At 37.9% G+C, this 12,917-nt stretch overlaps 1 protein-coding gene across 1 annotated transcript in view; it reads left to right on the forward strand.

Annotated features, from left to right (window-relative positions):
• The window catches only part of NELL2 (neural EGFL like 2), a 148,265-nt gene that overhangs the window by 77,654 nt on the left and 57,694 nt on the right, over positions 1 to 12,917 (forward strand). Inside the window, exon 13 of the mRNA XM_082784489.1 lies at positions 6,694 to 6,819. Within this exon, the coding sequence (XP_082640615.1) occupies positions 6,694 to 6,819 (126 nt within the window). The remainder of the gene's footprint in view (positions 1 to 6,693; positions 6,820 to 12,917) is intronic.

The raw sequence follows: 12,917 nt of genomic DNA on the forward strand, positions 1-12,917 counted from the left end.
GTAAGTTGTTCTAATTTTTGGAATTCGCTAATTAATCATATACAACATCTTTTTTATTCTCAGTGTGCAGCTACATCAGACTAGTTATTTGGTGCCTAAGGAGAGCCCCCTGGGATGCTTTCATGCCTGACAGAGAGCTATATATAATTACTTGTTTTATCATGTATACACTACCATATGAATTAATTATAAGATATTAAATAGTAAGAAGATGCAGTTTGCCAAGTAAAACATTACATGATGGCAGACAGTATTTGTTTTCAAAAATTTCCTGTGATTTATATTTTCAAACTGCATAATGTCTGTGGAGTCCAGCAATGTTTTCATGAGGCTAAGATGAAGATTTCATTTTCTTCCAAGAGTCTCACTTGCACCGGTAGCTCTTGAACAATATCTCCTACTGCATGTGTAACAAGGATAGTTTTATCTCAACAGTCTGTCTTCCCTTCCAAAAACTAGGGCAAATTGAAAGAAAAACATCTCTATGTACTGTTGAAAATGATATTTCTGAAATGTTGTAATGTTTATTGTGTCCTTCCAAAGCTATCTAGAGCTTCTGTCAAACAATCTAGACCTTGAGTGATTTTACCTTTATTTTAAGCATGTTTTCTGTCCTAATAGCCCACTCAGGTTGCAGGAGATGGGCAGAGAAATCATGAACTTAAGCAAAGATTGGAGATGTAAAATAATGTGACGGGAGTGACACCAAGATAGGTACAATGTGTGGAAGTGTTATGTAAGCAATTCAATTGTGGGCAAGAAAAGAACACAGCTTATATGAGGATCCAGTAATTGGAATTTATTTTTAGCCTAATTGATGTTTTAGCAGTCTAGTCAAGCTATAACAACCTCTTATTAGTTCAATTACAACAGTGCTAACACTTATAATCCAACTCACTCAATTTCTCTTAAAGTCCATTAATAATTCAATAAAAATCAATAGACACAAGTAGCTGCCCATTTCCTCTAATGTTCAGCTCTTACCCTCCCTATACATTGCTACAGTAAGTTAGCAGCAGCCCAGGCTCTTTGCTGGGAGCACCATATGTGGAAGGTGTTTTTTTTTTTTTTTTTTTTTTTTTTAAAATCTGTTTGAACCCAATACACGGGTTATGTTCTTGCAGTTGATTCACAAGATTAATTATATTGTGATTCCTTAGGTTTTAGTGCTTCTAAAAAGTGCTTGGGGGAGAAGAACAACTCTAGAGGAAAAAAAAAATAATAAAAAAATAAGGAAAAACAAACAGGCAAATGGAAAAAGAACCAGCAGAGGTAGACAGCACACGTGAGCACTGAGTAATTTTGCTGTTGGAACTAGTCTTCTGTTGTCTATTGGTACCAAAAGTGGTCAGGCACAGGCCTATGTCTATGAGGAGAAGAGTCAAAAATGATCTTCAAGAGGTATGAGTGATGACAACAATAGTGGTGAGTAAGCTGAAGATAAATAATGTGGGAGATTGAGAGAAAATGCACAATCTGACTGAAGTGGAATATGTCAGTTGGAAAATCTGCTGCACCAGATTTGGGAGAGCAAAGCAAAACAAAAACACAGCAATTGGTTTGACTCACTGGAGAAACGGTGGTTAAACCAAAGGTTTGCCTGCTGATGGAGAACCTAGGAAGAGTTGTGGAAGGAGGTAGAGCAAAGGCTGTGCCAGAGCCCTGAGGTGTTTTGTCCTCTTGGGCAGCAGCATAGGGAGCATAGCGTTGTGAAAAGCAAAGAATTCAAGGCATATAGGAACCAGATTGTATCTGAGAGTGAAGGGAGCCTGGAGAGAATAGGAGTTTGGAAGTACAGCTGGGGAAAGTGGGAGAGACTCTACTAAGAACATTTTTATTAGAGCAAGGGACTGGGGATTTTGAAACTTAAGCAAGTTGGAAGTATTTGAGAATGAGTCAGTACATTTGGTGGTGAAAGGAAAAAAACAAATACAAGTAGGTGAGCTGGAGGGAGCTTGCTTTAAACGTATAGAGGAAGAGTCTATCCTTTCTCATTTAAGCTGGTGAGAAATGGGCTGCAGATCAGGTGAGAGACAACATGAGCAAAGCCTGGAGACAGGACTATAGTTACTCAGACAGGTCAAAGATGGGTGAGGGGGGAAAACAGTAGAGAAAGCTTGATGCCAGAGGTAGAAGGTGGGGAAAAGAACACTGTCAGTGGAAGGAAGGCAAAGAGAAAGAAAAATGACAGAACATTTTGTCCTTTGTGGTCATGAGAAGGTTGCAAGACAGATAGTGTTGATTTTGAATCCACCTATTTTCCCTGGTAGCAGTTGCTGTGATTGGTCTCTGTTCATTCTCCTCTTTTGTCCTTCCTCAATGAGCAATGATCTTCTGATGCCCTTTTCCTACGTCAGGGAACTGATAAGAAAGTCATAACTTTTTCCCAGCTTGTCTATTTCTTTGAAAGTTAGGTCAGTAGTGATAAAAAAAAGGGGGGGAAGGGGGAGGGAAGGGGAAAGAGAGGGGTCAGAAGGCTCTGAGGCCTGAGACTCACAGGGATGGTGGGTGCATAAATGATGCTCTCGCACTTAACATTGGAGCCTTCATGTTGGCATGCAAGTTTGCTGATGAATTTGTGTGGGAGAGGTGGAAAGCCATTGCCCTGCTCTGCAGGTGAATGTGGAGCTTCGTATTTATGGGCTGTCAAAATGGAACCTTTCATTAACAACAACGACAAAAAAGTATTGTCTTTTTTTTTTTTTTTTCTCCTCTTCTTAATTCTAAGTGGAATCTACTCTGCTCTTGTGTTCAGAGTAATTTTTGATGCACTTATGAAAGTTTTTATTTTTTTTTTAGAAATACAACTTTTAATACTCCTGTTTGCTCTCCTCCTAGATACTTAATATTATCCATTGCAAAAATCCTGCAAGAGCATCTCTCTGTCAACCATATGCCTCTGTAAGTGTGAACAGGGAGATCATTTATGCCAGATAACCATTGAGTTTTAAAGAAAATGGCTGGAGGCAAGACGCTATCTATAAAGTATCCTCACTTCTGGAAGCAGCTTTCTCTCTTTACTTTCCAGCCCAGATTTACTGACTTAGCACCAGCCTCATTTGTTCTGGCAGGCTTTTGTGGTGGATAAGGGCAATGATGGATAGCGAGGCCTAAGGAGAGACTTTGTTTGTTAGCTTTGGTCAGCAATGATATATATGTTACAGGTCAAGTTCTCTTCTTATTAACGGGACTGTAAAACATAACTGGGAATTTCATTATGGGGAAGCAAATTCATTTGGGCACGAGAGTGAGGGAGATGAGGAAACTTTTCCTGGGTTATATATTTTTGTATAAATTTTGTTAGAGCTCTTGGAGGGCTAAAGAAAGGCACTTTCTTCAGTTTTGATGTTTTTGCAACTATAAATAAATCATTGAAGTGCAGATTCCAAATACTTTTGCACTAACCAATTTTCCCAGAGATTCCTCTTTTATCTGCTCCACTGGGAATCGAGCAGATTGATGATCTCCATGACTACATTGTTGTCAGTACATCCCAGCTGGTGGCTCAGTATCACATCACAGACTTAAAGCACACAGGTCTTTATCATTGGATGTTTAGAACCAGTGGAGTGGCGCATTCATCCTATTGAGCTGACTGACTTCAGGATCTTATTGACTAAACAGTGAGACATTAATGCGCATTAATATGCTAACAAGGCTTTTTGGCAAGGGAAAATTAAGATAAATGTTGTAGGCTTTCATAGATATGGAAATACATCAGGTTTACTGTTGTATTAGTGCATTTGTGTCTAAAGGTGAATAAAAGACTAAAGCAGCGTTTCAACCACTAAGCAGGATGAAAAGACTTTTATTTTGGTAGTTTTAAAAGAGAACAGCTGCTGAGCTTTTTCCCTGCCCCAGTTCAGTCTTTCTTGATCTGTATACCTTAACCTAACGTATACAAAGCTTGCATATAGTAGGCAAAAGGGGGAATGGAATTACATGTTTTGTTGTTGTTGTTTTGTTTTGCCTTTTTTTTTTTTTTAATGTGTGTGGTCACTTTCTTTGCAACTAGTGATTTGTCTGACACTATCCCTTTTTTATCAATTATCTTAGTGTAATTTAGTGCTAAAGTTGCAAACGGTTTGTAAAAGCAACGTTCATCAATCATGTGTCTTGATGTGAAGCAATGGAGTTAATACTTAGGGTCTTTTGGTGCCAATGTAAAATAGTAATGTAATAGTGGAAGTAATAATCGCTTCATTTTCTTTGCATTCTGCATAGGCATTCTAGAGAGCTGGGTGGGAAAGAGTTTTGCTTTCTGGTGAGCTTTTAAAATCAGTTTGAGAAAGAAATCAGGTTCGTTCGAATGAAACACTTCAATCTGAAGTTAACGTGATCATTTTGTTGTTATAACAACTGAACAAGCAAGGTTTTGAAATAAAGGCAATTATAAATAAAACATTTTGCAAAACTTCAATATGTGTGATGTTGGCAAAATGAAATCTTTCATTTACAACACGTCCAAATTAGAAGGTTAGAACCATTAGCATTTTTGGTCTCCTGTGGCTTTTTACCTGCCAAAGCAATCATTAATATAGTTCATAGAAAATCCTATTTAATGTTTTTGAGGCTTTGGATCTTTAAGTAGAATTTTCTGAGGGTGCCAAAGCTGGCTCATAGGCAGTCTGTTGACTCCAAGAACATAAGGCCTCTAATTACTCCAAGACTGATGTTATTACTTAAACATAAATCAACACCATTAATTTAATATGGAGTTGGGAACTAGGACAGGAAAGACACAAGTTGCATCTTTTGTAGGGGCAGCCAAGACATATGCTGTAGCTGCTGACTGGTTTTGTGAACTCCACGTTTGTGTTTCTGCAAAACATCTGTACTTCAAGAGGTTTTGTGCCATTTCCCACTTTCTGTGCAAAACAGCTGCTTCTGTGGTAGTCTTGGGATAGCCTCACTTTTTTCTTTTTGTGCTTTCTTTGATGATTTGCATAAAATGTGTTGCCTTAGTATGCTCACTGCGCTCACTGTAAATATACATTTATTTTTTTTGTATTTATGTATGTATATGAAAATGACAAGTGCTTTACAAAACATTACCAGTATATATAGATATGATTCTTCCATGCCTGCAGAGCTTGCAGGGAAAGGAAGGGAAGGAAAACAGATGAAGTTTATTAGAACTTCCCTTGGGAACAGAATTTGTGAAAAATTGGTTGTGCTCACCCCACTGAGCATTTAGAGTTGAGAACTTAGTGTTTTTTAACAAACTGCCCCCAGCTTCTCCAGCAGTATCCTAGGGACAGTTGCACTGGGCAGAAAAACTGGGTTCTAACAAATTGGGGAAAAATAGATTTTTTTTCCAAAACTGAATCAAACTGGAAAATGACTACAGAATCACTAGCAGTCAATGTATCACATTGTTTTGTACTGAAATTTTCCTGTGGAAATGTATAGGGAAAAGCAGTCAGTGAGTAGGAAAGTACCTGTTAATTTAAAAATGATGTTCTCCATCAGGAGATTTTATTTTCAACTCAGAAAGCTGGAAACATCATTGAAAACAGGGAAAAAATCAAAACTGATGAGCAGGAAAAAAAAAATCGACAATCCACCCTTTTGATTTGTAACATACTTTTCTAGCAAGGTTCAATGGCACATTGCATGACAATATACTAGATGTACAGAGCGTCTCAGTAATGCAGTCTGTATCATTGCTATTACGGGAACAGCATGCTACTAATCACTTCCAAATTAATATAGCCTTTGTTCTTTACCACATATTAACAGTGTGCAGAAGTTGTTTTGTTATTTGTGGTGCTTCCTTGGTCTTACCACTTAAATATAGCCTGCTACAAGAAACAGGCCTAATTTTGCAACCAAAGTGAGTACCAAAACCAATCGGTTTTTAAAGTCCGTGCCTACAGTGATTTATGTCTGGAGTTTGCTCTGTGACTTAATACTGCAGCAGGTATTCCACCCCAACAAGTATTTTACCAAGTTCCAATTTTCTTTCTTTTAGAGCAGGTCTTTATATAAACCAGAATCTTTCAGGTTCCGTTCAGATACGGTGTGTGTATCTGTGAATATATATATGCACAGACACACACGCATATGTATTTATATATAAAAATGTAATGTATATATGCACAGACACACACAGGTATATATTTATATATAAAAATATACAAAAAAAAGTTACTGCTTTGTGGTTATGACATATATTTCTAATAAGCTCTAGAGTCTTTTCAGAACTTACTGTGCTCTTTACAGGTCCTTCCCAGAGAACAGCACCTGTTAGATCAAAGACATATGGAACGCATGCAGTAGTGTGCTCATATACTGGTGACTACAGTGACTGTAATGATACAATGATGGATGATATTGCAATACTGAGCCAGTTGGTCTGCTGTTTGGTCCCCCAGTTATTTTGTTGTTGTTGTTCTTTAAATAGTAGGAATAACAGCATAGGCACTTCAAAAGGATTTAGGAAAGATCTAAGCCACTGTAATCTTCTTTGTAACTCCACTAACAGCTGCTCACAGAAAGCTCATGCTGCTCCTGTTGTTTGAACACTTCAAGCAGTTGTTTGAAAGGAGAAAGCCAAAAACTTTCCAAAATGCATTGCTGTTTAAGAAACAGTTTAGTCTAATCCAGTATTGCCAGAAGTGGATAGTGGTGTATGGAGGTATTCTGAGGAACAAGTCTGAATTTGACTCATTCTCTTTGTCTTGTTCACAGATATTGATGAGTGTGCTGAAGGACAGCACTACTGTCGGGAGAACACCATGTGCGTAAATACACCAGGATCCTTTATGTGCATCTGCAAAACAGGATATATACGCATTGATGATTATTCATGCACAGGTAAGAGAGGTATATTTGTGAAAGGAAATAACAGGGTAATAGCACTGAGGAACACCGATATGATTCCTCTAAAGTTAATCTTTTTTAGGTTCACAAAATGTCTACGTGAAACCTAAACAGAATAAACACTGAAATAATTAGAAGGATACAGTGCAGTAAAGCTACTATATTTTTACAGATCTTGTATAAGTTCCATTGTTTGCCTGAATCTGTAAAGCAGAATGGATTGTCTTGTAGGTCTGCATGAGCTTGGATGCTGAAAAGGTGAGGGGAGGAGGCTGAAGGGAAAAACAAGAGACCAAAAGCAGTGCTATGGGGTCTTAGTTTCCACGTGGCATACCAGTACAACTCCACTTGGAGTCTAATGACACTTCTACAAACTTCTGATGGAGTTAAATATGATATTAGATATGGGTGTTCACTTGTTTTAAATGCCCTGGCATCAGGGAGGTTCCCCAGTTGAATGCTTTGTGTTCAGAGAGCAAAGGCTCAGCCTGCTTTGTGCTGCTGGACCACACCATCTGTCTTACCTCTGCATCCTCCCTTCCTCTTCTGCTGGCACTGGAAGCTCCAGTGGGAGTGCTGGGTTCACAGTGGCTTTCTGTTGTTCTAGTCTCCTTTAATTTCAAGGTACTTTAGGGTTATGGAATGAAAATGGAACGTTTAAAATAGTGTTCTGTATCAGAACCAGTCTGACTGTAATTGTCCCTGGGAGGAATGTTTTTTTCCTACTAGGCAGATAAAGCAAATATGATTCAAAGATGTGGCACGTTCTCTCAGTGAAGAAAAATGTGTGTGAACAAAACAGTACTGCTATTTTATGTGCACAGGGGAATGCATCATCTCTTTTTATAAAAGGTTATATTTGTTCAGTAAAACTTTCTTGGAGCTCATGTTTTGTAACTAACACCAACATGATCTATAAAAGTGTGTGAGACTATTCAGAACGATGGTGCCAGCAGTGTGAAATTCATTTTTAATTTTATTTAATCCTGTCCTTTCTGTTTTGTCACGATTGGCATCAGTGGTATGTTTTGGTACAGAAACAGCTTCCTCATAATCTAGCGTAACTGGTTTGCCCAGGCATGCACAGTACACAGGGACATAGATTTGAAATCATATATGTGTTATTTTTGTGCAGACTGTGCTACCTGTACTTGGCATTGCTCTTACGTACACCGGTAAGCATTATTTTTACTTAATTAAGCCCTGTTCTTGAGTGATCAAGGTATAGGCTGCTTGCAGCATGTCTTTCCTGAAACAGCCAGTGTTTCTGGTCACTCCCTCATGTTTTCCACACTCTCAGTTGAGTAAAACAATTGTTTCACGCCTTGTTGAATGGGAATATTCAGATTATTATAGGACTGAGTTTAATGAAATCACCATGATATTTTTTCCATTTTTTTTACCCCTAATTTGCCATTCTCATAGAACTGTACAAATGGTGAACCATCCTAAAGAAGTTCACCAGGGCATTTGGTACCTATAAATACAGTAAAGGTCTTTCTCAATGTTCTGCATGCTGCATTCCTCTTATTTGCTGAAATGGGCTGTCATGAAATTCAGTGTAGTCCAGAAGCTCTGGACAATCCAACTGGTAAAACTTGCTAGAAATCCATTACAGATCTCCCATTCCAAATTAAGTTTGGCTCCTCATTTGTAATTAACAATTTCTACTGGAATCAGCCTCATGAATGACAAGATGAATGATTTCTCTTTCACCTTTTCCCTGACCATGCAGGGAAAAGCTAATGCAAAAGGAAGTGAAGTAGTAGGTGAAATAGATTTGTAAAATTTCAAACCTTAAGGCTCTCTAAGCCAGATGAAGCTTAAGTTGTGCAGTGACTTTGTGTATGTCTGAGCAATGCCACTCACTGTGATGCAGAAACTAGAGTTTTCCTGTAGTTAAATTAGAGTAGATTTTGGATACTGAGAGGCAACTATGAGGATGCAATGACTACTGAGTGGTGGAATTTCCACTAATGGCAACCTAACATAATTAAGTCTATATGTCAAAACAAATGTATTTCCTTCTGGTTCCACAATTATGGCAAGCACCTCCAGTGGAGATGTTAGCCACTTAGTGAATTAGGTAGAGTTATGAGACTTGAATGACATATCCACCAAATGACTAGAGAGTGGAAGGTCAATTGTTTTAAAAAAGTTAGTGAAAACCAGGAGACTTTTAAAGTCATTTGGCTTGATCAGTAAATGGCATTCTGTACTTGTTTGAGTCTATATGAGTGACACTGAGAGCATTTACATTACAGCACTGTATTAAAGCAAATTGCAAGCGTATGTATTTGCACAAGATCTCTATAGTTTTTCCACCTGTCAGCATATTCTTTTCTCTTTAATGGTTTTGCCACCTATCAAAGCTCCTGATTTATGAGACTTTCATATGCACCCATTTGCCCAAATATAAATCTGAGGTAAAGTGAACAAAAGTAGTGAAGGTATGCTGCTGTGGCTTTGACATGGAGTCTGTAAAAGTCTTAAATTACCAGTTTGCTTAAAATTGTCTTTCCTGAAGACACTGACTGTGTTATGAGAACCAGCAAAAACTCTTATAGCAAAAACACTGAGTGCATTTACAGGACACTGCATGTTAATAAATCAGTGCAAAATAATAATGGGAAGGATTTGATGGTGATAATAGTAGTGTTTTGCTGTCAGAAAAATTTGACAAAAACTTTGGTCCGGGTATAACTGTTTGGGTATAACTGACTTTTCATAACCAGTGTTTTCTCTTGCAAAATATTGTGGTATTTTAAAGCAAATGCTTTAAAGAAAATCTCATTATACTTTACTTTTTTCCCACTTGTTTGTTTGTTTTCATTTATAATTTAAGTGGAGCCATAATATCATCCAACTAAACAAATGACATTTAGGACTTGAGAAAGAAAAGCATTTTCCAAATAGGTTTTGTTTAGATAACCAATTTCCAGGCAACCTGGGAAAAAAAAAAGGGGGGGGGGGGGGCTGTGCACTATCCTTAAGAGATTTTCCTAGGTTTTTCATATATTTTTTTTTTTTATTATTCTAATAATCAGGTTATTGTGGAAGCTGCACTAAATAGCTGATGTATTCCATAGTTTATACAAACGCCTGATGTTTACATCCGGCAAAAAAGAAAAGTGGTAAAGGAATGGTATTTCGAAACAAATTCAAACACTAATATGTAAAATATCTTCATTTTCATGCCATCAGGTAGTCTCTGTTTAAGTAATTCATGCAGAAGGTGAGTATTGTAGGATATAACTTCTGCACTGCTCCTTCCTTTTTTCCTTGAGATAGCTGAAAGCTTCAGCTTTGATAGCATCAACTATCAACTGCTGTGGAAGGGTATTATAACGATGTGTGTTGCCAGCTACTTGTGAGAACCATAAAGTAGATGCCTTACAGACATCTCTTGTTTGCAAAGGCAATCCTGAGAATCTTAGGGGCACCTTGGTACTGCAAGCATACTACAAAAACTACCAAGAGCCCATGCTCCAGGACTGAAGTTGGTGTGGTTGGACAGTATGCAATTCTGTTCAAATGTACATGTAACAGTGCTTGTGTACAGAGGGTCTGATACACTTCGGCTTTTGCCAATGTGTGCAACTAAATTTAGTCATTCAGACATCTTTTTTCTTCCACAGAATTTTAAGTTTTTTGCAAGTACCTGTTTGCCTTGTTGGAAATTCTGGGTTTAACTTCTTGACTGAAAAATTGATGAAACTGAAGAGGCAGATTTTTAATCCAGTTCAGGAATAATAAGAATAGGGCAAACAAATGACATCTGGCTCTGTGTGTTACTAAATGTTAAATTTTTGAAATATATTTCAGGTCACACTGTTCCTTGTAATGCTGTGTAATCAAATCCAGTTGTGGAACTGTAGCTGTGTATGAAATAGCTGACTTGCTGCAAGCTGGGCTAAAAGATATGCTAGCACATCCTTGGGAATATTACTAAGTAGGAAGAAAATGTTCTGCAGCTTGGCATTAATATGTCATTGTTTGCACAGGATAGCTGAAGCACAGAAAGGAGATGTTGAAAAATTATAGATGAACCTTGATTAGGCAGTTTATAATGTGAATGGTGCCCATGCAGTTTGCTAGCAGACTAACGTGGTGTCCTATTTTTTCATTCTGATACACACATGCACATATGTAATTTGCCAGTCATTGATCAAAATAGAAGAGAGACATAAAATCAGTGGCATTTAATGATTTTTCTCCTGCATGAGACATTTGAAAAGAAATCTGCAGTATCTACCTCTGACAGAACTCTCTGCACAAAAGACTGATTTAGACAGCAAATAGTTATTTCCAAAGCAGCTCTAGTCTCTTTCTTCATGGCATGTTTATTGCAAGTTTTACAATAGATCTGAATTACATTTTGATTTTCACAACAAAGGATGTAATGAAGACATCAATTTCAGATTTTGTTATTTGTATTCATCTTGGAAGCAAATTTTGCAGGGTTAGATTGTGTTAGTCACAACCATATTTACACAGAAATCTGTTGTTCATGACTGATTTTATGGTCAGAAATCAATCATAGCTATGAGAAGGGGAGATGACTCCTAAGGTGCACCCATATGCCAAATGGGTGCACAAACTGCATAAAGGCATAAAAAATATGCCCCGAGCTACCATGCTTTCTTTACTTTCATATTGCCTCATTCCCCATCCACTTTGCTTCACAGGACCTGAAGTGTTATGTTGTTGCACTGGGGAAAGGCAGGCAGAAAATGGCATGACTCTCTGCTGGGATAGTTTTGTATGTGTAGCAGTATGTGGCACCATCACTGTTGTAGATGATGAAATCTAAATACCATCATATTTTTCTGGAATAGTAATACTTACATCCTTACTCTGTCTGGGATTATGAAAAGGCACAGGCTGTTTTCTTGGCTGCAGAAAATAAAGTTTTCCTTCTAGAAATAAGGATGCAGCCATTGCCACCGGCAGTGTTTCAGATTGCAGTATAATCTGCACCTGGTAGCAGAGCTCTGAGCAGCATAATATGTAACCTTTCCTGCATTTTTTTTTAATATATTATTATTAATAGAATAATAGAATAGAATAGGGAGAAGTTAGGAAATCAGAGATGAAAACTCTCTTTTTTTCACACTTTGTTTCTGACAGTGAGGAGTTCACATGCTGTCCACAGGGGATGATTAATCATATTTTGTCCCAACAGAAGTCTTTAGTTTCTTAAAGAAACTAAAGTGCCTTGGGACCACTCCCCCTAAATAACACATCAAAATGGAGCAGAAGAAAGAACACTCTGTGGGATTTAGTGCAGCATCCTCCTTAGATCATACTGAGGCAGAGAAAGATGCATCCCATGGCCCAGAGAAGGGATTTTCCAAGCTCGAGACAATTTTTAAAGCCTCATTTCTGTGCAGTTTCATGGGCCACCTACTCTCTTTTTTCTCCCTCCTTTTCATGCTGGCTGGAAAGTGGGGAAGTGATTCCAGTGGAAGGGGTGCAGCTCGGGGCTGCTCTCCAAGAGAAACCTTGAGGGCTGCCCTGTGCCTTGAGCTTAGAGCTACCAGTGAGGGAGGTATTAGGGCTCCCTGTGGATTTCAGGCCAGAGACATGAAGATCGTAAATCTGTATCTTCAATAAATATCTCTGTTTGTGCAGTCTGGGTAAGGTGATAAATGACAGAGGGTCTACTAGAAGCAATGGACATGTACTGGACCTTGCTAGCTGAGCTTCTCCCCCTCCCCAGCATACTTAAGTCATTTATGTCTCTCAGAGCTTTATCTAACATTTTTTTTTTTCACAAAGTGCTGTTAATGCATTCAGCAGCATTTTTTTTTTATTTATTTTTTTTTTTTCCAGTAGCCTCTCTCTGTAAAATGAAACTTAATAATTGCATAAATTGCCAGGAAGCATGGTGGTAGCAAGTTGAGTGACACCTGAAATGTTAATTCTTTGGAATACTGGCAGCACAAATCTGTTACAAATTGGAAGAAATTCCAAGAACAGCATTAAAATAATTAAGGGTCTGAGGAGATTGACTTGACATATGGGAAAAGTTTAAGGAGAAAGCTACACATTTAGCTGCATAATGATGTGCAAAAAGTAGGAATTCTGGT

Source organism: Aythya marila (genome assembly GCF_965140915.1).
Source record: "Aythya marila genome assembly, chromosome: 1".
NCBI lineage: Eukaryota > Metazoa > Chordata > Aves > Anseriformes > Anatidae > Aythya > Aythya marila.